The 22,286-nt window shown below is 32.1% G+C and overlaps 2 protein-coding genes across 13 annotated transcripts; one reads left to right on the forward strand and one right to left on the reverse strand.

Annotated features, from left to right (window-relative positions):
* The first annotated feature begins 12,218 nt into the window (after nucleotides 1–12,218).
* LOC150036487 (protein NDL1-like) lies at nucleotides 12,219–16,241 on the forward strand. 2 transcript variants are annotated; one of them, XM_090312909.1, is made up of 11 exons: nucleotides 12,219–12,571; nucleotides 13,157–13,256; nucleotides 13,845–13,942; nucleotides 14,265–14,353; nucleotides 14,527–14,587; nucleotides 14,710–14,796; nucleotides 14,871–14,948; nucleotides 15,133–15,189; nucleotides 15,286–15,341; nucleotides 15,478–15,613; nucleotides 15,720–16,241. In XM_090312909.1, the coding sequence occupies exons 1-11, from the start codon at nucleotides 12,512–12,514 to the stop codon at nucleotides 15,939–15,941; spliced, it is 1,044 nt and encodes a 347-aa protein (XP_090169035.1). In that variant the 5' UTR covers nucleotides 12,219–12,511; the 3' UTR covers nucleotides 15,942–16,241. The 2 variants fall into 2 exon arrangements, with proteins under 2 accessions (XP_090169035.1, XP_090169036.1); XM_090312910.1 differs by having other exon boundaries at nucleotides 12,293–12,571; nucleotides 13,157–13,260.
* A 124-nt stretch (nucleotides 16,242–16,365) lies between these two features.
* Nucleotides 16,366–21,746, reverse strand: ATH1 (homeobox protein ATH1). Of its 11 annotated transcripts, none has more exons than XM_090312900.1 (10): nucleotides 21,302–21,709; nucleotides 21,098–21,194; nucleotides 20,532–20,700; nucleotides 19,724–19,919; nucleotides 18,935–19,027; nucleotides 18,382–18,496; nucleotides 17,314–18,311; nucleotides 16,879–17,234; nucleotides 16,735–16,795; nucleotides 16,366–16,651 (listed from the first exon to the last, which is right to left on the reverse strand). In XM_090312900.1, exons 6-10 carry the CDS (start codon nucleotides 18,404–18,406, stop codon nucleotides 16,520–16,522), a joined length of 1,572 nt encoding a protein of 523 aa, XP_090169026.1. In that variant the 5' UTR covers nucleotides 18,407–18,496; nucleotides 18,935–19,027; nucleotides 19,724–19,919; nucleotides 20,532–20,700; nucleotides 21,098–21,194; nucleotides 21,302–21,709; the 3' UTR covers nucleotides 16,366–16,519. The 11 variants fall into 11 exon arrangements, with proteins under 11 accessions (XP_090169026.1, XP_090169027.1, XP_090169032.1 ...); XM_090312901.1 differs by having other exon boundaries at nucleotides 20,048–20,700; nucleotides 21,302–21,678; XM_090312906.1 differs by lacking the exon at nucleotides 20,532–20,700 and having other exon boundaries at nucleotides 17,314–18,221; nucleotides 21,302–21,678.
* Between the last annotated feature and the right edge of the window lie 540 nt (nucleotides 21,747–22,286).

The raw sequence follows: 22,286 nt of genomic DNA on the forward strand, positions 1-22,286 counted from the left end.
TCGACAGAGGTAAGTGGCAGGCAACAATAAATGGCGTGGAGTAGTTCTGATTGATGAAAGGGAGATGTTGCGGGGAAGGGTCTATTGCGAAGAAGAGGTGCATGGTGCTTTTTTTTTTTTTTAAAATAATAATCTAAGTGATTATTATAAGGTATGCTAACTCAATCAAGTACATTATTATCAAGTTTATAAACAATATATCAATAAAGTGTATAAGCAGTATATCAGTTAAATATATCGACATTATAAAAGAGTGCATAATTATTAAGTTTATCATCAGTATATTAGTCAAATATATCAGTAAAGTGTATTAAATTTAACGGTAGTATAAATGGGTGAATGATTTACTAATTTATCAAAATTTTATCAGCCAAGTGCATCGTTATCTAGTATATCGATTAAGTGTATCAAATTTATCAACAATATAAGCGAGTGCATGATTGACAAGTATATCAAGTATATCAGTCAAGTGCACTATTTTCAAGTATGTCAAGTATATCTCTTAATTGTCAAATGTATATCAATAGTGTATCAAATATATTAGTGTATCAAGTGTATGTCAGTGGTAAGGGCATTTGTTTTTTGTTTACATCTTTCATATATAAGTCGGACTTAGTTTTTGCCAGTTTTACAAATAACATGTGAGCTATGGGCCAAATTAGTATACTTTGTTTTGCCGTTTTTGCAAGTGCCCAAAAAAAATGAAGTATAATATGAAAAAAAACAAAACAAAACAAAACAAATACGACAAATTTTAGATAGTCTGTCAAGGATTATAGTAGAAGTCTATCATTGATAGACCATATCTCTGGTAAGAGTCTAGAAGCGATAGAAGTGATTATAGACTTTGCTATATTTACAATTTCTTTAAAATATTATTATACACTTAATTATTATCCCTAAAAATATTGTCCATCATAATTATATTTACTTTAGAATATCACTTCTCAAAAGAAAAGAAGTAGGTCAAACAAAAACAATACACAATAGTCTGGTCAAACAAAAACAATACACAATAGTCTCTTTTCAAATATAAAACGGGAGAAGGATATTGGAAACTCTGCAAAGAGTTCTTGAAAGATTAAAATAATAATAACAACAATAACAATAATTCAAAAATTGAGAAACCAAAATAGAATCCTAGATCTTTCATAATTCAAATAGAACACGTTTATGTTGAAAAAATTCTCTCGTTGCTATTGCAAGAAGTAATAAAAAAAAATAACATAGAATTTCAAGGAAAAAAAAAACCTATTAAACTCGAAACACAAGAAACACAAGAATTAAGAAAAACTAAAAATTCGGAGAAAAAACTATGGAGCAGCCGATCAAAAAAATCATCCATGCGAATTTTTTTTTCAATCACATAAAGGTCTCTCTCCAGCCTCAAGTACAAAGAAAACACTCTCTCGAAGCATTTGTATCACTCACATTAGTTTCTCCACTCTCAAACTAGATAATATAAAAATAGAATTTAACTATAGTTAGCACACTCAAGTTAAAGTGATTCTTAACTTGGATGTTTTAAATCAAAGTCATAAACTCCCTTTTATAATGGTTGGAGTTCATCACTTTATTAAACTTTTCCAACGTAGGATAATGGATAATTGCACTTCTACAATTTTGCCAAAACTCAACAATGTAAACTTCAAAACCCTAAATTCATATACATAAGATGGGGAAAAAATGTATCTTTTTAATTCCTAAGATTTTTCGTCATTAAGTTCTGCGTTTATTTTGAATTGGTCCCTAAAATTCATAATGTTACGATTTTACCTTTGAAGTTAGAGTTTTGTTTCAAGTTTGTCCTTAGATTCTAAGATTTAATCTTGATTTTTTTACAAAGTACTCACTTCAGTTTTTGACGTAATGTTTAATAATTAATTTAAAATAATTTTTAAGTAAAAATATAAGATTAATGTTAATAATGATGAGAAAACAATGAAATTAATTAATAGTACTACTTTTACATTAATTACGGTAAATTAACACCAAATATTAAAAGTGGGTATTTAGTAAATAATTGAGCTAAAAGTGTAAACTTTGAAACTCATAACTAAATTAAAATAAAACTAAAATTTGAAAGGTAGAATTATACTACTTTGGAATATATGGATTAAATAAAATCAATTTCAAATTTTAAATACTAAAAGTATAACATTTTAAAATGTAGGGATAAAATAAAACGAGATTTAAAACCTAGGGACAAAATGAAAACGAGATTTAAAACATATGGACAAAATTGTGATAATTGCAAAATGGGTAAAATAAGTTTTTAGTATTAGGCCTGAAGTTCAAACCTTTTAGTTTGTTAAAAAAAAAAGCCCAACCCCTGATTTAAAATAGGAAGTGTAAAAAATGTACGGATACATGTACCTGCTACACTTGATACACTTTGATATCTTTAATACATTTAATACCCCTTGATACAACTACTGATGTGCACTTGATACACTTAATACCTTTGATACACTTGAATTAAAATATTATACTTAAAAAAAAAAAAAAGGAGACTTAAACTTCTTCTTCTTTGAAAGTATCATATCCTTCTTCATCCCAACATCTCTCTTCAAACAACCAACACAAGGACACGCTATCTGTCGTTGGCCACTACTCCACCTCCGCAGCCATTTATCTTCATCGACTGCCACATGTCTGGTCACCGATCATCAATTTTCTCTTTCGCTCTCTATCTTTTTTCTTCAACATCTCTCTTTCACCAACTGCATATCATTTTTCATCGATCATTGTTCCATCTTCCCGCTGCTTACCTCCATTGACCACCACATGTTCGGTTAGCGATCGTCGGTCTCTACTTTTATCTCTCTATCAATTAATTGTTTATGGCAAATATATAATAAAAAAGAATTAAAAATTCAGATTTGATCTTTTTGCTACATTGTAAGATATATAGAAAATAACATATTCAAATGACTACCCTCAATCATTTTTCGACAAATATATATATATTTCCGGGGGGAGGGGTTTGAAATGTGTCGGTGGGATTGAAATTATGGCGCTCGTAAGTTAAGGGGGCACGGGGAAGCACATGTGAACGCGAAAGCCGCAGGAAAAAGAGCGCCAAATAAAAAATTAAAGAAGACTTCCTTTGGGGATTGGATATTTATTTATTTTGAAGAAATTGGATATTTATTTTTATTTATTTTTGGGCAATCAATTTCATGCTTTTGCTAGGGGCACTCACATGCTTGCTATTGCCTTTCCTTACTAAACTTTATGCCTCTCTACTCTCAATTAATGCCATTAATTGTTCGCCCCCTATGCTTTTAATTGCTTTCTCACTCACTCATTTTCCATTTTTTTAAAATATCAAACATAATCTCTCACTCACCCTCTTAAATTTAATTCCTCCCTATTTTTGTGTCCATCTTTTATTTATTATTTATTTCGAGAAAAAAAAATATCAATCAATTTATTCTATCCTACCTTATTTAAAGATACGGCTATACTTTGGTTTGTAACAATTTAGTTTTTGTACTTTAAAATTTGTAACGATTTAATTCCTTTCATAGAATTAGTGTTTAAATTTAATGAAAATATTTGCATAAATAAGCCGATAAACATATTAGAGATTTGATATTTTTATACAATACAAAGTCTACATCATAAAATAAATAAGTTTGACATCTAATTTCGATGTTTTTTTACACTAAGGACTAAATTGTTACAAATTTGAAATTATAAGGGCCAAATTATTATATACTAAAGTCTAGAGACTAATTTTTTTACAATACTGAAAGTATAGGGACTAAATCGTTACAAACCAAAGTTCAAAAACTAAGTTATTACTTTCATAAAAGTTTAGGACTAAAAGTATTTTTTAACTTAAAGTTATGGTATATGTCAATATTGATATAGATTAATGAGAACCATATGTATTTATATTCTTGAGGTGAGAGACTAAATCTCCATATTTTCAAGTGTATTGTACTAAGAATACTTATTGTTTTTAATTTATTTTTGTTATAATTGTATTTCATAGATGTTGATATTACTTTTGACTTTTCAAAAAAAAAAAAAAGTAGGATGATAAATTTTCTGGCCTTGGTTGTGTTGAAGACTTTTCTTTTCGGAAAAATTGTTGTTTAGTGATTAATGGTTGACAAACATGACATTAGTGAGAGCACATTAAAAAGATTATGTTAAATTTCTTTTTAGTATAGTGTTAATTTGATATAGCATCCTAATTAGGTGCTTATAATAAGTTAGGGGAAAAATGGAAAATTTGAATATTTATTTGTAAATTTTAGGTTGAATTAATTAATATTCCGAACTAAAAGTTGTATTTATTAGAATTCGAAATTTTCATAGGTCGACAAGTTTGAACTATCTACTAATGATTAGTAACCATTTTCACATGGTACATTTAAATCAATTCAAAATTACTAAAATAAAATTATTATTCTCCTATAATCTTATCCAACCGAGTAAAAATCATCACCAAACATATTATTCTAACGGAATTTTTTATAGATAAGAAAAAGGTTAAACTATTTATAGAAATAGTAAAAAAAAAATACGAATAGACATTGATAGACTCGTCTATTACATAGTATCAATGATAAACTTCTATCAATTTCCATGACTGATACTAATAGATTTCTATTAGTCTATATAAAAAAAAAAAATTAAACTTTGTTATTTTGTATAAATAGTTTTCTTTATTCTTATATTTTTTAAAATCTCCCACATAAATAAGTAGAGAAATGAAGGAATAGTTAAGAGAGGTAAAGACACTCTAATTAAGGTGCCAAAAAAGAAAAGATTCATATTAGTTAATAAAAGTTGCAACTATTTGATTCTAATTCTTCCAAAAAAAGAAAAAGAAAAAAAAGAAAAACTATTTAATTCTAATAAAGTTCTTAAATTGATCCTTTACTTAATAAAATTTAAGATTGTAAAGCTGCACTTGGTGCAACTTGTAGTTTGAAGTTTTGATATATTGGACTCCAAAATCTAAAGGGTATAATTTTATTTATTCTAAAAAAATTAACGATCGAAATTGTGTGTTCAAACTCATCTGATATGTTACTTTCTTATTATTTAACTAAGATTTTACTATTATTTAGACATCATCTTAATTATGAATTATGGTCAACTAATTAAATGCTGTCATAATTTTCCGACCATAATTTAAGAGGTACGTTAAAAATGAATAATGTAACAATCATAACATGTTTTCTATATCAAGAAACATACATAAGAAACTATATATATACACGGTAGCTTATTCACATAACAATTGTCAATAATTTTATATGGCTTTACTTGTCAATGTTGAAATTAATGTAAACAGAGTGCTATTTCAAAAGTCCCCAATTTTTTTCATCTTACTTAGAAGATGGGTTACGTGCACAAGCAAGCTAAATGGATGAAGAAAAAAAGAGCCTATTATATTACAAATATTTATATGGTTTCTCATTTTATTATATATGCAAAATTCAACTAAATATATTATAGTTCTAATTTTAAATTTCAAAGAATAAAAAACAATAAGTAGCTAGTGGCACATCCAAAAATTTTGTCGACAGAAAGCGTTGTATAATTTAGTAAAAATAAATGTAATAAGTGAAGCTTAAATCTGGATCTAGAAGGGGCTAGAAGGTACATTTACCGACAAGTTAGAGATTTTTATACTATGCAAATCTTTTATATATATATATATTATAAAGAGCATAAAGTTGAGATAATAATAAATTTGTCTTTCTAAATAGCTCTCTTGAACATTAAAAAAAAAAAACCAAACGATTATTCTTAAAAACGTGGAAACTTAGAAAAAAAAAATATATTGGATACCTTTTTAGAAAAAAAAAAAATGAAAAGCAATCTATAAAAATGATTGGGATTTTGACAAAATATTAAAAAAGCAAGTTGTGTGACATCGAAAATAATCAAGAAAGTGATGACCGTTCAAACACTACAAAATAAGTTTATAACTTTGGTTTTAAATTGTAATAATTTGAAATAATTTAAGTTTTGGTATCTTTTGTATTCTTTAATTTGGGAATAAGAAAAAAGTGTTTGGATCATCCTATAAATTGATTTTGCTATTATAATTTTCGATGAGAAAATTAAGTGTAATTGTAATAATTTTTTTCACACAATTTCTTTATGGTGAGTCGTAGGGTTTTTTCATATAAATTTTTCGTATTTCTTATCTGTATTGTTTTCTTTTATTTTTCAACCATTTTCTACTTATTCATGCCATATGTTTTTTTTCCAACAAAAACTACTCGTAAAGAATGTTTACATAAGAGAATGAAAGCTAGCAAAAACACTGGGGATGTTTATTATTTTCTAGAACATTCTAAAAAATTGATGTAACAGTGGGAAAATAATTATGACCATATTGTTTATTTAGCCATAAAGGACTAAAAACTAAAGGTTTTTTCTTTTTTTTTTTCTAGAAGAGAAAACTTGGAAAAGGATTTTGGTGTTGAGTTGGAGTGGAGCTATTAGTGGTTGTTGTTGATGGGGAAGACATTAGAACTTCAGTTCGAATGTTGCTTTACTAACATAGTTTTCTCCGACCTTGGTTAATTTTTGGTTCTCGTTTCTAGTTTAAGAAAGAGCGACATGTCCATTTTAAATTCCAAAATAACAATACCTAACTAAACTTTATGGTTAAATATTAATTTTCAATATTTGGTATGTCTTCACATAAAATAACACGCGACATGCATGCAAATCTTTTTCGTTAATCTACTAGAATCACCATTTTACTCCATGTTGGTCCGATGAACATATATATATATATATATATATATATTTATCTTTCAATATCTCAATCAAAAGAGTGCATGACAATTGTGCTTTGAGTTAAATTTGGTTTGATAGTAATTCGTACTATTAGTTTACTAGATATTATTCTTCAAAAGAAAAATCTCTATAATATATTAGTCTATTTGTCCTTTTTTTTCATGAAAATTATTTTTATTATTTAACGATGTTAATACAATAGTAAAGATTTCTTTTAAGATTATTCATTGGCAATACAACAACTAAATTTGGATATTTAAAATTATAAAAACTAAAGTATGGGATTAAATTGAAATCTAACCAAAATTTTTTACATTTGATTGTTGTTTTTCCTTTTCTTAGTTTCATTATAACTTCAAATTAATATTATATTACCTATCTACTTATCACTTGAAAGGACATGAAGACCTAATTTTTTGTGTCACCTCTTGTCATTTAATATACATCAGGTCCGACTTAATCTTGACATTAGGGGAAAGTTAGGTCTAGCTCAATCAACTCGTTACTCTTAATTTTGTGCGACCAATACATGGTAAGTATTGTAAAGTTTAGGAGAAGAAGAATGGAATGAGAGAATACAGATTTCATTATATGCTTTCATTCCATATATAATGTTGCATAATAGATAAATATAATAATCTATTTACATTTATAAAATACTATATATATAGTCCCAAACTCTCATATAATTCAAAATAAAATAACTCTAATTTAAATAAGATATCCTATAACAAGTCTTACTCATGATGAAATTATCTAGTAATTAATTTTAATAGTGTGAGGCACCACATTCAATAGTCTTGGTTGGATTGAGATTCATTTTTCAAGTGTTAGGTGGTCAAGCTGTTTGAGGCACATACGATTTATGAGCTTTGATTGGTGGTATTCAGATTGATATTTGTTACATTTTGTTTGAATATGATTGTTTAAAGGTGGAAAACTATTTTATGAGAACTTAATAGACCTTATTTAAGTCTCTTTTCTTCATCAACGAAGCTAAGATTCGGGTACATGATTTAAAGGATGTCTCTCATGTTTGACATTGTCACAATGCTTTTGACACACACTTTTGCAGAAAAAAAAAAACGGTGGAAGAATAAGGTTATTCTCTTCTTTTGTCTCCTTATCCTGAATGTTTTTCTTTACTTGTGTCTCAGGATATAATTCTCTAGCTAGTTTTCGTTTTGTCATTGCTTTGGGAAAAAATAGAGAGAAGGAGAATCAATTTGTGAAATCAATACGACACAAATCATACTAAGAAAATTATTTCAACTATTAATACATAATCTCGACTTAAAACTTGTTAGCCATGATAAGAAAGATTCATTGACTTCATTTTTCAGTTAGATCTTCTTAAATGCAACATGTGATCGTTACACATTTCTTTCTATATAATATAAACTTATATGTTGATGACAAAATTCGGGTAGGAAGGCTCATCTAACCTTCACGTGCCTTCGATAGTTAATTTATAACTTCGGGGAAGGAAGACGACCTGCAAGACAAGAAAATAAAACATTGATGGGGTGTTTGCCACAAGACCTCCGATGTCTAAGTTAGCATTTAGCAAAAGGTCAGAGCAAACTAGAGATGAAGGAGATGAACTTACCTCTAGATGTATATATGGCTCCCTATTTTATGGTGTGGTGGCTTTGGATTCCTAACTCCAAAGAGGAGTAGGAAAGATAAAAAATGAGTAAGAAACGTCGATTCAGGTCGGCTAGGGGGACTTGGATCATGACTTCATAAAGGCAAACCTTTCGGAGTGGAAAAAGGTCCGTCTCGACCTCAGTCTTCAAGGGGCGAGGTGGGCAAATTGGGCAAAATTAGCCCAAGGCCAAAGTCGAGATGGGCAAGTTGGACCAACTGGCTCACCTCGCCCCAGCCTCGGCCTCGGCCGTGGAGGGCAAGTTAGGCAATTTGGCCCAACTTGCCTCAACCTTGGCCTCTGAGGACGAGGGGGGCAAGTTTGATCTTTTGGCTCGATGCCTCTCACTTTCTTCTTACAGGTCTATCGGTCCATTTTTTAAGCTCCTCCCGTATTTATAATTTTTGGTCTGAAAATCCCAAGTAGTATAAAACTTTTGTTGTTTGACTATAACTAGAATAGGATAATTCAAACCACAAACCTTATGGTTCCAGCACACTCTTATATCAAAATTTTTCATTATATTTTCTTTATAAAGTAAGGCCTTAGATATATATATATATTTTTTTAATAGTCTATGGAATTAAATATCCGTGGTAAAAAAAAAAAAAAGAAAGAAAGAAAATCTAAAATACACATTATGGCGTACAATCAAGTTTGGGCGAAGAACGGTGCGTCGCATTGGGTGCGTCATGAAACCTCACTTCCATGGACTGACGTGGACATTTCAACATAACAAAGGACTTTATCAAATAAACGAATGAAATTCCTCCACGTGTCTTGTTTTAAAGTTACGTATCACATCATTTTCCCCGCCCGAGTGAAATATTTGGGTATAATTTATAAAACATAATATTGTATTTTATTTATTTTTCTTTATCAGGCATTCTTTTCTCTTCATTTCATTTTTTCTTAAAGACGCATTCCCTCCTCTTTAGTGGACCAAAATTCCAAAACAAATAAAGCATAAAGAGAAAAGAAGATAAGAATGATAATATATTATATGCTTCCACTTCTCTTAACAAATAGATGTTATGCTTATGTGTTAGATTTCTGTGTAATTGTTTTATTAGAAAGATAGAAATGTTTCGATAGACTAAGAAAAATCTAATACATGTTCAATTGTAATGATTAAAATGATAAATTGAACATTCTAAATGAATGATAAATTCGACATTTAAAAATATAAATACTAAAAAATAATATTTTAACCTTTAATTTAAGATTAAGTTTGATAAAGTAAAATATTTAAGGTATTAATTATCCCATAAAATTGTGAGGGACAACATACCTCTATACATCTCTATGATGTTACGGTATTGTCCATTTTAGACATAAATCCTCGTGTTTTTGTTTTTTGGATCCATCCAAAATGGTTGATATCATTAGAGATAGTTGTCATCCTTTTATATACATATGATAATCTATTTATTTAGCAAATTATGAGACTTTAATTGCATTTCTAACAATTCCCTCCCTCAAACAGAAGACCTTCGAGTCTCCCTCCTCAAGTTGTCCTTTTCTTTGAATTATACTTGAGCACATTGTCTGTCCAAAAATTCACAACTACAAATATATACCACCATGATTACGTCTTCCTCTATACTCTCCACTTCTTTGTTTGGTACTCAAGGAATCTACTACATGGTTAAGTCAATGCATGATTTTGATACCACCTCTTAAGTACATACAGATCTCATTATCTCTATGTAATATGATACTATTCATTTTGGATATATGCCCCTGTGATTTTACTTTTGGTTACACCCAAAATGCCTCATATAAGTCATCATTCACTTGTGCCACACTTGTATGTCAGTTGAACTATGCTCGCTTTAACATCGGTATGACTATCTTAATCATCTATATAGTGATATATAATATCACTCATTTTTTAATTTGTATAACAATTTTATTTATTAAAGAAAAAGCGTCTCATTATAAATGTACCTCATTAAAACGATGCAATCCAGGAAAAATATTATAGTAGTAGTTGGTTTGTCTTCGTGCATTACTGTTGGTATTTTCTTTTCATGAAAAAATTTATTTTATTTCTCAATTGACCTAACTCACTTACCATCACAATACACTTCGTCCATACTTAAAAATATATACATTTTAAAGATAGCAACAGAGCGGAGCAAAATTGGGGATGCACTCCTCATTCTCGTCTTTGTGGACATTTTTCATCTCCATCCCCACTCCATTTCCCATTTTGGAATATCGAGATCAGGGTCGGGAAATCCCGTTTGGGGATTGGTCCCCGTGGAAAAAAAAACACTATTTTTATTTGTATCTTTAATTATTATTATTTTTTTAATTTAAAATCAACTAAATTTTAGTATTCATATTGAGATTGTCAATATTTTATATAATGAATTTGTATTACTGTTGTTTATATTTATTTAAATAATATATCAAACATATTTTAGCATTTTTATTGCAAAATTAATAAAAAAAATGAACTTTTAATATTATGAAATTAAATTTAAGAAAAAAAAAAAAAAACTAACACTAAACTAGTATGCTATTGAATAAAAAGAACAACACTAAAATTAAAATTTTTAAGTTACTGTTTATCACAGGAGCTTTGTAGGTTAGCTTAGAATTATACATATAATGTTACATGTATATGTATATGTATAATATATTATGGATAATATTAAGAAATATATTAAAAAACTATTTGAGGCGGGGATGGGATGGGATCCCCTGTCCAGACCCAACTTGACTCCGGTCAAATCGGAGATTCTCTACGGAGATCGAATCCCGTAGAAAATTTTGTCAACTCTAATACATTTTCATTCTTTAATATAAGAGTTTGGTCTACCATTCTTCATTTGTGGTAAAAAAAAAAAAACTTTATTATATTTTTTCTTGAGCATTATGAAAAGTTTAGGCCTCGTTTGGTAATCATTTTTGTTTTTTAAAATTAAGTCCATGAACACTACTTCCAACTCCAAATTTCTTTATTTGTTATCTACTTTTCATCAATAATTTAAAAAAAAAAGTCAAATTTTGAGAATAACTTTTAAAAAGTTAATTTTGTTTTTAAAATTTAGCTAAAAATTCAACAATTGTATTTAAGAAAAATGTAAATCATAATAAATTTGAATGAAGTGGGTTTAATTTTTAAAAATAAAAAAAATCAAAGGATTATCCTAAGGAATTTTAATAAAAACAAAATCATTTATTATTCGATAAAATGATTAAATCTATTTGCCCAAGAAAAGAAGGTATTTAATAACTAACTGTACTAAAAGAAAAAAAAACCTCAACTTTAATGGCGCAACAATACTATTAAAAGCTCAACTGTATTTCTGCACAATATTTAACTAAAAAAAAGTTTTATTTAAAACAAATTAACAGACACAGAAACTAATTTAAAAACACAATTAGATCCTGTAAAATGATTTTCATGAAATCCACCCTAATTTTAGGCAATGCAATAAACAACGAAATTACACTACCATATTATAAAGGGAATTTCTTTTTTTTAAAAAAATTCTTCCCAAATTTGTGACAGATTATATAATATGATATTAATGATTACGTTACTTTAAATAAACGCAGAGACAAAGTATGGGGCCCACAATAAAATACACATCCTTATTTTATTTTTATCCCTTCCTAGTCAAAGCTTAACTACTTACTATTTCCCTCTTTATTACTAATTAAAAAATCAACGTGAAGAGACGGAAATCACCCTCGTTCGTGTGGCAGGAGAGCGGGTCGCCATCAAAGGAAAATGTGGGTATTTAAGTAATTTCAGTTGAACTGTCGGCTTCCTAACCATGGTTCAACCAACCATGGTATCGGGTTAGAGTTTGTTCGTTACAGGGCGCTCGTGAGGTTTCTGTCAATGTGCGATGAAGGGGAACGCGGCGTCGGTGACTCGTCTCGACTCGGACGATTCGATGCGACGAGTTGAAAAATTTTCCCAAAATAATGTAGAGGAGGAATTGTTGAGGAGATTTGGTGATATATAAAAGGAAGAAGAAGCATTCTGTGTATTGAGTAGCGAAGAAGGGAAGAAGGAATTAGGGGAAGAGAGAAAGGAGAGACAAATAGGGATAGAGGGAAATGGGGGATTCGAGCGATTCGGTTTCGGTGGATATGGAGTCGATCTCTTCTGGTGGAAAGGTACCTGCATTTCCGGTCTCTTGTAAATTCATATGATTAGATGTGTTTGAACACTGTTCTTTGTTTGCTTGCTGAGAAAATGTTGGAAAATTTGGATAGAATTGAAACATGGGGTTCGTGATGTTTTATTTGGACGAATTCGTGGTATCAATTATCGTTTTAGACGAAGTTAATTAACGTTTCTGTCCCGGGTTACTGGCTGCATTCGTCCCTTTTCTTTTAGGGTGTGCATTGTTGATTTTAGTTAGGTTTTGGAAGGATTTTTGTTTGCATTTCATGGAGTTCCTTTCTTTGTTTTCAAAATTCAACGGTCTACGTCTACCAAAATTGGATGGATGTTGGGTTTTTACTAGTTTAGACATACATTTTGAATTTGCGTTGACAAAGTTTTTTTATGGGAAGCAAAGATATTATGTTTGCGTCTTCAACTATGAATGTTTATATATTTAAGCTTTTGTAATTCTCTTTTAATAGTAGTTCATATATGTTTCTCTACTGCTTGCCGCCTTTTTTAGGTGCTTCAATTCTCTACTTCAGATGATTACCTATCGAAATTAATGTTTGTCCAATCAATTTTTTTGGCAGGAGTATTTTGTGAAAACCTGTTATGGTGTTGTTTCTGTCACTGTGGTTGGAGACCAGGACAAACCAGCTCTAATCACTTATCCTGATTTAGCTCTAAATCGTGAGTATGTAGAATGTGTCATGTAAATTGTTATTCATAACTTGATTTTGAGAGCAGAAGTAGATCTTTCAATAAATTAGATACACTTTGGAGTTTTAAGGTTGATAAGAATAGAGTTTTTGCATCTTTTCCTTATTTCAGAATAAGTATATACATTTTTTTTTTCGTTACTTGTGTTACATGGTCTTGTTTTTGTTTTAAATTTTACATGCTTAATTTTTTGGAATCGAGAATATGGGTCACCTCTATTATCTACCGTCCTTTTGCTGGTAACATCCGACATTTTGGTTTATTTCTCTAAAAACAATTGTTTTGTTTTCACCTACATAATTGTTTTCTCTCTTTCAATAGTAGCTTTTGAAGTCCATTTATTTTCGTTAGACAAGCTCATTTTTTGAAAATAGAAAAAAAAAAAGTTATTAAATGAGGACATAGCTATACGAAATCTAGAGGTTCATAAATCATAATATGGGATTAAAAAGAAATGAAATGATCTATGACTTATAACTTTGAACTTTTAGTATCTATCTTTAGTTTGTTCTGGTAATTTACCAATGTTTAAATGTGTTATGTTTCATTATTTATCAGATATGTTCTGCTTCCAAGGATTAATGTTTTGTCCAGAAGCTTGTTCGTTATTGCTTCACAACTTTTGCATATATCATATCAGCCCTCCTGGACATGAGGTTTGTATAATTGGCAGGGTCTGATCTCTCTACTAATGTCATTATTTATTTGTTCATTATTATTACTATTTTCCACTGTGTGTGTATATATATATATTGAAAAGTAATTACTTTGTACGTGTGAATTACTTTTTAATCTATGCTATGTAGAAGATAACCTATTATATAATTTTTTTTTTATTTTTTTATTATGTTTTTTTTAAAAAAAAATTATTTCTTGTGTTGCTTCAATGAAACTGAACTTTCCAACAAGTAGAGTACGCTGTTTTTTTTACTTTCACATGAATTCTTCTCATAATGGGACCTTGTTCAAGAGTTGCAGTTAGGAGCTGCTGCAATTTGCCCTGATGATCCTGTACTTTCTGCAGATGACTTAGCAGATCAAATTGCTGAAGTTCTTAACTATTTTGGGTAATTTGATATTCCCTTTGGGTATCTTCAATTTAGTATATAACTTAGACTTAAATTACTTTAGAATTCCGCTCGCCTGATGCTAGGAAGTTTTATTTGTTTTCACACGAGTTCTATTCAAAATGAAATGCACAAATCCGATGACTTACTCTTCTTCTATCCCTTTCTCCCAGACTTAGTGCCGTGATGTGTATGGGTGTTACTGCTGGGGCATACATCCTCACTCTCTTTGCCGTAAGTTCTCTCTTTGTTCACCATGCTCGTGATTGCTTTATTTTTAAATTCTTTTTTCTGTCTTGTCTTTCAATTCCTCTTGGAAACTTCTCTCATATATTGATTTCACTTGTTGGTGACAGATGAAGCACAGGCATCGTGTTCATGGTTTGATATTGATTTCTCCCATATGCACAGCGCCCTGTTGGACAGAATGGTTGTATAATAAGGTCTTCTTTCTGAACTATTACGATCATCTTCTGGTTTACTGGAATCATCTTATAACAGACTTTTCTATATGCAGGTGATGTCAAATTTTCTTTATTTCTATGGCATGTGTGGGGTAGTGAAGGAGTTGTTGCTAAAGCGGTATTTCAGTAAGGTAGGTCTAAATAGCTTGCGGTTAGACAGCAGAATTTACATCGTGATGTTGGTTTTTTCTTAACTCAGTTTTTGGATTTGTTAAATCCTATACAACTCAGGATACTTAAATCCAGGCTTTTAAAACACTAGTTTAGGTGACACATTGATTGCAAACTTTTATTCTTTTGGTTGTTTGGTTGTAGGAAGCTCGTGGTTGTTCTCAAGTACCAGAGTCCGATTTAGTTCAAGCATGCAGAAGAGTGAGTACTCCAGCATTTTTCTCGTTTTCTTTCAGCAACTTTAAACTGCCAGTTATTTTTTTGATCTGACATCATGCACATGTTCTATTTCAACAGTCGCTTGATGAGAGGCAAAGTTTAAACGTATGGAGGTTTCTTGAAGCGATGAATGGGTAATGTATCGAACTCCAATCTTTGATACGTTAAAGAATTTGTGCTTGTCAATTGTTGGGGTTGATTTTCATCAAGTTATACTTTTGATGTATGGGGTTTTAAGGTCCTCCTGAACTTTGTTTTTCTTCAATGCAGGAGACCTGACATATCAGAAGGGTTGCGAAAACTAAAGTGCCGTTCGTTGATATTTGTTGGGGACAGGTCCCCATTCCACTCAGAGGCTCACCACATGGCTGTTAAACTAGATAGAAGATACAGTGCCCTAGTGGAAGTATGTTGAACTTTCTGTTTTCTTTTTTGGAGATTAAATATACACGAAAATCTTAAACCGAGCTTTATACCACAATGAATTAAAAGGGGCTATTCTCACTACTCAGGTTCAATCATGTGGGTCAATGGTGACGGAGGAGCAGCCTGATGCAATGTTGATACCTATGGAGTATTTTCTCATGGGATATGGTATGTATAGGCCATCTCATTTTAGCGTCAGCCCAAGAAGCCCTTTGAGCCCTTCTTGCATAGCTCCTGAGCTTCTATCGCCAGAAAGCATGGGCTTGAAGTTGAAACCAATAAAAACAAGAATCTCCTTGCAAGTCTAGACGATGGACGATGAAAGGAGGCAGAAGAACAGAAAATAAAGATCACTTTTTGTATTTATGTGTACGTGAGGACAGTTTTTTGGTTTTTCTCTGGCAATCCATCAGTTCATGAGTAAGAGGTGTGGGCTTGGGGTGTAGATAAAGAAGGAAACAGGATAATTGGTAATGAAAACTTTTAGGCAGAAATCAGAATTTGTCATTCTTTCATTTGTAATCAAAAGAGTTAGTTGAGGAGGGCCATTCTCTGTAAATCCAAGAATTATTTATTTCCAATAAATAAATAATGTTTTTAGATTGAAAGTTCGCCTCTTGACCCTGTTCTTTTTACCTTTTCCTTTCAGAATGAAGTTTGTGATGATGCTTTCTTGCTAGTAATGTTTCCTTTCCTTAAATAATTGCAAGGAAGGCGAAGCTAAAGACATTCTTCAGGTTTAATTGTTTCAATTCGATTACCAAAAAGAATATGTAGTTGGAATTCGGTCCAATACACTTTTCTAATCTATTCAAGTCCCCCATACAATGCTCAATCCCGCTTATCACATTCACAGTTCAAGCTACCATCTTCTTGCTGCTATTGCTTATCTGGGTCGATGAATTCTTTCGATTCCTTCCTCGTTTTGACTGGATTTTCTTCTGCTCATTTCAGCATACATTTCTTCAATCATCGGTTTCCACAACCGGACACGAGCATTGATGAACCAATTAGACACCTGTCCAAAGTCCAGAATAGCAGAACTCAGTAAAAGTGACAAGAACTCATGAAAGTTGAAGGAAATCTTGTAGCAGCAAGAACCTGATTTCTAGTTAATCCACTTTTTACTGCAAGTAAATGCTTCTCTGTGTCCTTGGGATACCTGAAAATCCCCAAAGAAAAACATTCCTTCAACTTAATTTACATATCTTCAAAAAGTAAACCAGATTTGTCACAAAATCTTACGGATGGAGAAAGTTTTGAAACATCCATGCCCTTAGAACGGAGACAGATTTCTCAGGCAAGCCTCTCTGTGGCCTCCATAATTGATTATCTTTCCTTTTCAATTGCTGTAGAGCCCACTGCTTCTGGATGAATGTTGCCTCAAAGGATTTTTCCTTCTCCTTGGTGCACATTGTGTTAGAATGCATACCCATAGCAAAAATACAATTGGTAATTTTCTCCCTCAGATTTTTATACACTGAAGTGATTGTCTGGAGAGTATAGTGAGTATGCAAGCAAGGGTCCAAATCAGTGGCGGCATGAAACGCAGATGTAACGGTATGAATTTCGTCTAGGCATTGAGTGTACCTCTCATCAATCTGAAACATTATTAAGTTGTTCAGTATAAGAACGGTACAAAGACCAAAATCAGAGAGACATTATATTTAATTAACCTACCAATTGTAGTAGAGTCAACAGATGGGATTTCTTGGCATCAACCGATGGTTTTTGACATTCAGGCTCCATTTGAGAATTGTATCTAACAGTTACATCAGAACCATATTCAATTGTAGCATCATCCAGGGATGGCACAAACCCCACAGTAGTAGTTGAATGACAAGCTTGCTCCGAACTTTCCAGTGGATATCTTGCAATTTGGGAGAGTACGTCCTGAATGACAGAAAGATATCTTGATCCTGCTATTGCACGAGAAAGGTGAACAGGACTACCACATCCATAACTAAGAGGGAGGTCCCTGGAGCTGCCTGAATTCAGGTTCGAGGCTAATTCCGTGCTGTTCAAACAAGGCTGATTAGAATCAGAAAAGGTCAACTGTGGATACTGGTCCAGGAAATTGGTTCCTCCACTGAGGACAGGTTCGGATGTGGCAAGGCTTAGAGAAAGCTCATTCCATAACTTGGAGTTCATAGTGTTAGATGGCATCCAGCCATTCTGATGCAGGTGTTCCATTGACGAGATGGTCTGGAAATCTGATCTTTCTGGATTCTCCCTAGAAAGTTGCTGAATACAATGAAACCTATCACTTTCCCACTTGTTATTTGCATTACAAAGAGACTCATCACCTTCACATATCAGAGAACTTGCAAATGAAGAATTAGAAGCATTAGAGGAACTGTGTAAGATGCACGTTCTAAAGGTTTCTAATTGCTGAAACTGAGGGTCTGGAAATGCTGAATCTTTTGCATTTTCACGAATATCATTTACTGGAGCAAGAAAGGTGGATTGAAAGAGAGAAGTAACAGGAATTTCTCCTGCCAACTGATTTTGAAACTCGACATTACCAGATGGACTCAAACAAGCATCCCCCAAATCGATTCGTTGCAGGGCAGTAGACATTGGAGAACCTAAAAATCCCAATTGATCAACTATGTGATTATCAGCACTAGTAGCAGAGCGTCCAGATTCCCGCAGAGTCAAAAGGATAGGAAATCCGGCTGCAATATGGCTCTGATCACTAACTGAGCATATCAACTGAGTTTTGAAAGCCAAGAGGAAGAATCTCACCTACAACAGAATTTGGGCTTGCCATATCCAATCCACCAGAGCATTCATCAAGTCACTCTCCAACAATCCAAGCAACAGCACAAGTTAACATACTCGAACTACTATATCGTTTTGGCTGCAATTCGAAGTTATTTTCAACATTGATTGTTATGTACCAAACAAAGAATAAACTTTCTTTCCCAGTTCAAGGGAAAAAGAAAAATCATGCAGCTCAATCCAGACATCCAAATTCACATTAGATGAGAGACTGTCTAAAATATATGAAGATTCTTCAATGTTGGAAAGGGAAATTAGCAGTTGTCCCATGTCCAGACGCAATTGCCACAATAAGGAAAAAATTAGAACAGATAAGGACAAACCAAAAATTTATATTGATAAGTCATACTCTGAAGCTTTACAATTTATTTTGACACACAATGCAGACGAGGGAACAATCACAACAGCATACAAGACACAAGGAAATAGTGGTCCACATCAAAACTCACTCTGTAAACCACAAGGCAGAACATAAAGATTGGACACTGATTAGCACAAAATGACAAAAGAAACCAACCTTCCATTTGATAAATATTTATCATCCTAAAATAGGATGAGAAACTTAGAGTGAAAGCCCCACAACAAATCTTCTGAAAGGAACACCGTGGTCCTGAATTAGGCAAATAAATGGATGTGATGGCTTAGTGAAGAACTTCAAACTTGCAACGTATAAAACGCAAAAAAAGTTGTTATACTGTTCACATGCTTTATGGTTCTTCACTCACAGGAGATCAAAGACAACCTAACAAAGCAAAAGGAGAAGATTCAAAGAACTTGGTTTCTTGTTTCTCCAGAAAAGGGTAACATTGTGAAAATTCAGATAAAGTGGACGAGAAGCTTTGCTTTTATAGAAAAAAAAACAAGCGGAAAAGAAGCAATAATGACTGGTGCTGTATTCCCACTTTTCCGGCTTCTGCCAAATCACAACATAAAGCTGATGGTAAAAGAAAAGTGATACAAAATTTTGCATGAAAAAAGGAGAATGGAATAGCTTCAAGTGCCCAAACCCCGAGAAGCTTAAGTTTGGAGCATTGAACACCAGGGAGGTGTATAATCTCAATCTCCGGTCTCAAACTTTAAAGCTAAAATAGGTACAGCTCTGGAAAATGAATGACATCCATCTCAGAGAACCATTAAAAGGAAGAAAGAGAGAGTCAAGAGGCAAAAAAGAGGACTCTGCATGAAGGTGAAGATGGAGGAAATGAACCCACTAAATAAAGATAGAAGGAAGTAACAGTCACATAAGAGAAAACCGGGGGGTGGAGAGAGAGAGAAAGCATTGCTCTTGGGTGCAGAAACCACTTACTCTTTGTTGCAGGCTTTAAAGGGCCCATGCCCTTCCTCTCTGTGCCATCTCCTTTGTCCTGCTCATAACCTCTTATTATCTGATCCACTGCAATCATCATAATCAAAATATCTGGATTCTCTCTGTTGAAACTCCTGTTCCTGCCAGGTCTTCTCAGCACCATTTTTCAGACGAAGTCACTTTCTTTTTAGCCATCCTGAACAAGAAAAACCAAAGTGATGAGAAGCAAGAGTAAATACAGTAACAAAGTATCACACTTTCTCTTCGGAATCAAACAACTAAGAACTTATGGCAATCAAATGTGAAAAGAGAGAGAAAGTTTACTGTTTCAGCAGTGTACTTTTGAACAGATATAGTCTCAGAGAAAAGGGAGAGAAAAGAGTCTGATAAAAGATGATGCAAGCAAACCAAAACTGACGAGAAAATCTTGTGGGATATCTTTGACGAATTTAATGGCTCGCAATAAACCAACACCCATCTGTTAGTTTTGGTCGTATGTACTTCTTGAATTATCAGGGTAACCTTCCTTAATGTTCATATTCTAACCATAATGGTTATTGATTAAGTAGCAAGATAATGATGAAACAATGCAATTAGATAGTCTTCATTTCTCGTATCAGGATTCCATTTTCCATTACCATGCCTTCTTGTTAAATCTAGAGCTCTGCCATTGGATCTGATGTGATACAACCCCACTTTTTCCCCCATTTTATAAATCTTTTCTCTGATTTTTCTTTAGATTTCTGACCAAGTGGCTATAATGGGATCTGGGTGATGACCAGAAATAACTAGAGGAAATAATGTGTACCTACAACCTCAATGCTGGCGCAACTCTTCCATCTAGCTGTTATTAGAGAGAATGCCTTCTGGTTTCTGCCTTTTTCTCTGCACTGCAGGCTTGGTAAGTGAAACCATTAAAAGGGTTTAATTTCTAACCATCTCAATTGTCTCTCTGAAGTCTTAATCCAATCTCTGTCCTGTCAATGTCAACTAACATTTCAGGTTCAGGAAGTTCCAAGCCAGACCTCTCTCTCTCTCTCTCTCTTATAAAGTGGCTTTAATAATTACCCAAGTAAGAAAGAAAGAGAAGGTTCTTTCTTAATGAAATAAGAGTTTATTGGACAAAATATGCTTCAAAGAGTACGGTTCTTGAAAGGATTAAGAGAAAATATATTTTCACAGAAAAAACAGTACATTCATTAAACTCAAGTGTAATTATCTTTAAGCTTCCACGTTGGATGATTGAAGAAAGAAACTCAAAGCTCGAGATTGATTTCCAAGAACAAATTCTTTGACAGCACAATGACAAAAAAGAAAACTAAAAAACTAAAAAAAAAATTGACAGTAAAAAGATAAAACATATGGATTTCTTACCATTACCACATGGTTGAGTGTGAACATTTGGGGACGTGGGGTCTGTTCCTCGCTTGGTTACCTGCAAACCCAAACAGAGAAATGCTGCCAATCCACACTGCAAGACAAAATAGTTCAAATTCAATGTCTCTTGGCTCTTTTTTCCTGACCCATTTTTTGCTTTAGCATACCGTACTACTACTAAAAGAGATCACTGATTACTACCTTTTTCTTCTCTACTTGGGTTTGCTTTTTGTGTATTTCATAACCCAGAAATTGGAATCGATTCGAAGAAACAAACAATTATGACGAAGAAAAAGGGGTTTCAAGGGTTTTGGGTTGGTCAAAACACCCCAACACCACCCCCCAATTCTCTCTCTTTAAGTAGAAAATTTCGACCCATGATTAAAGAAAACAAAATTGAGCCAAAAATCGAATCCATTTGGTGAAATTGAAGAAGGGCAGAAAGGGTTATGAGAGGTTCACAGAGGGATTCAGAGAGAGGTCCCATGGTGGGTCGCCAATATCCGGACCTCCCCATGACTCAGAGTCAGTGTGTGCTCAGTTGAAAAGACGCAGAGACAAATCATACAAAGCAATATGGGGGTTCTCTCTTTTCTTCTTGGGCTTCTCATTTTCTTCTCATCTTTAGGTTTTTTTTTATTCAAAATGATAACTAGACCATGTATAATTCGTAATAAAAACAAAATATAATTGAATTATCAATCATATGTCTAAATGATAAATATAATCGAATTATTTTTAATTACATTCATTTTGAATGGGTCATATTTGCTGTTTCCATTTGACCCTAATAATAAAAGTAAATATGACAGATTTATAATTTTATATTATAATGATCATCGTGATAATAACGATAAACATAGTGAATCCCATGTAATTTTCAAACACAATCAAATTGAAAATTAAATTTCACGTTTTGATTAAAATTTGGAGTTGAGCCCCCAATTATGAAACACAAGTAAACAACCATAAATGTAATCCGATGAGACACACTTTTCAAACTATCACATATGAATTACATTGTCCTTGGTTAAAATAACATCTTGGTATCTTTAAATAAATCTAAAAAATCAGAAGCATAAAGTACAATGATAAAATTTAGATGATTGTAAATATATTGGCTAAAATGAATCAAGGTTAGAAGTCACATTTTGTTCAATATATTTTTCTAAAAATAATTGTTTAC

Source organism: Benincasa hispida, chromosome 4 (assembly GCF_027475165.1).
Source record: "Benincasa hispida cultivar pf3 chromosome 4, pf3_genome.v1.1, whole genome shotgun sequence".
NCBI classification, from domain to species: Eukaryota; Viridiplantae; Streptophyta; class Magnoliopsida; order Cucurbitales; family Cucurbitaceae; genus Benincasa; species Benincasa hispida.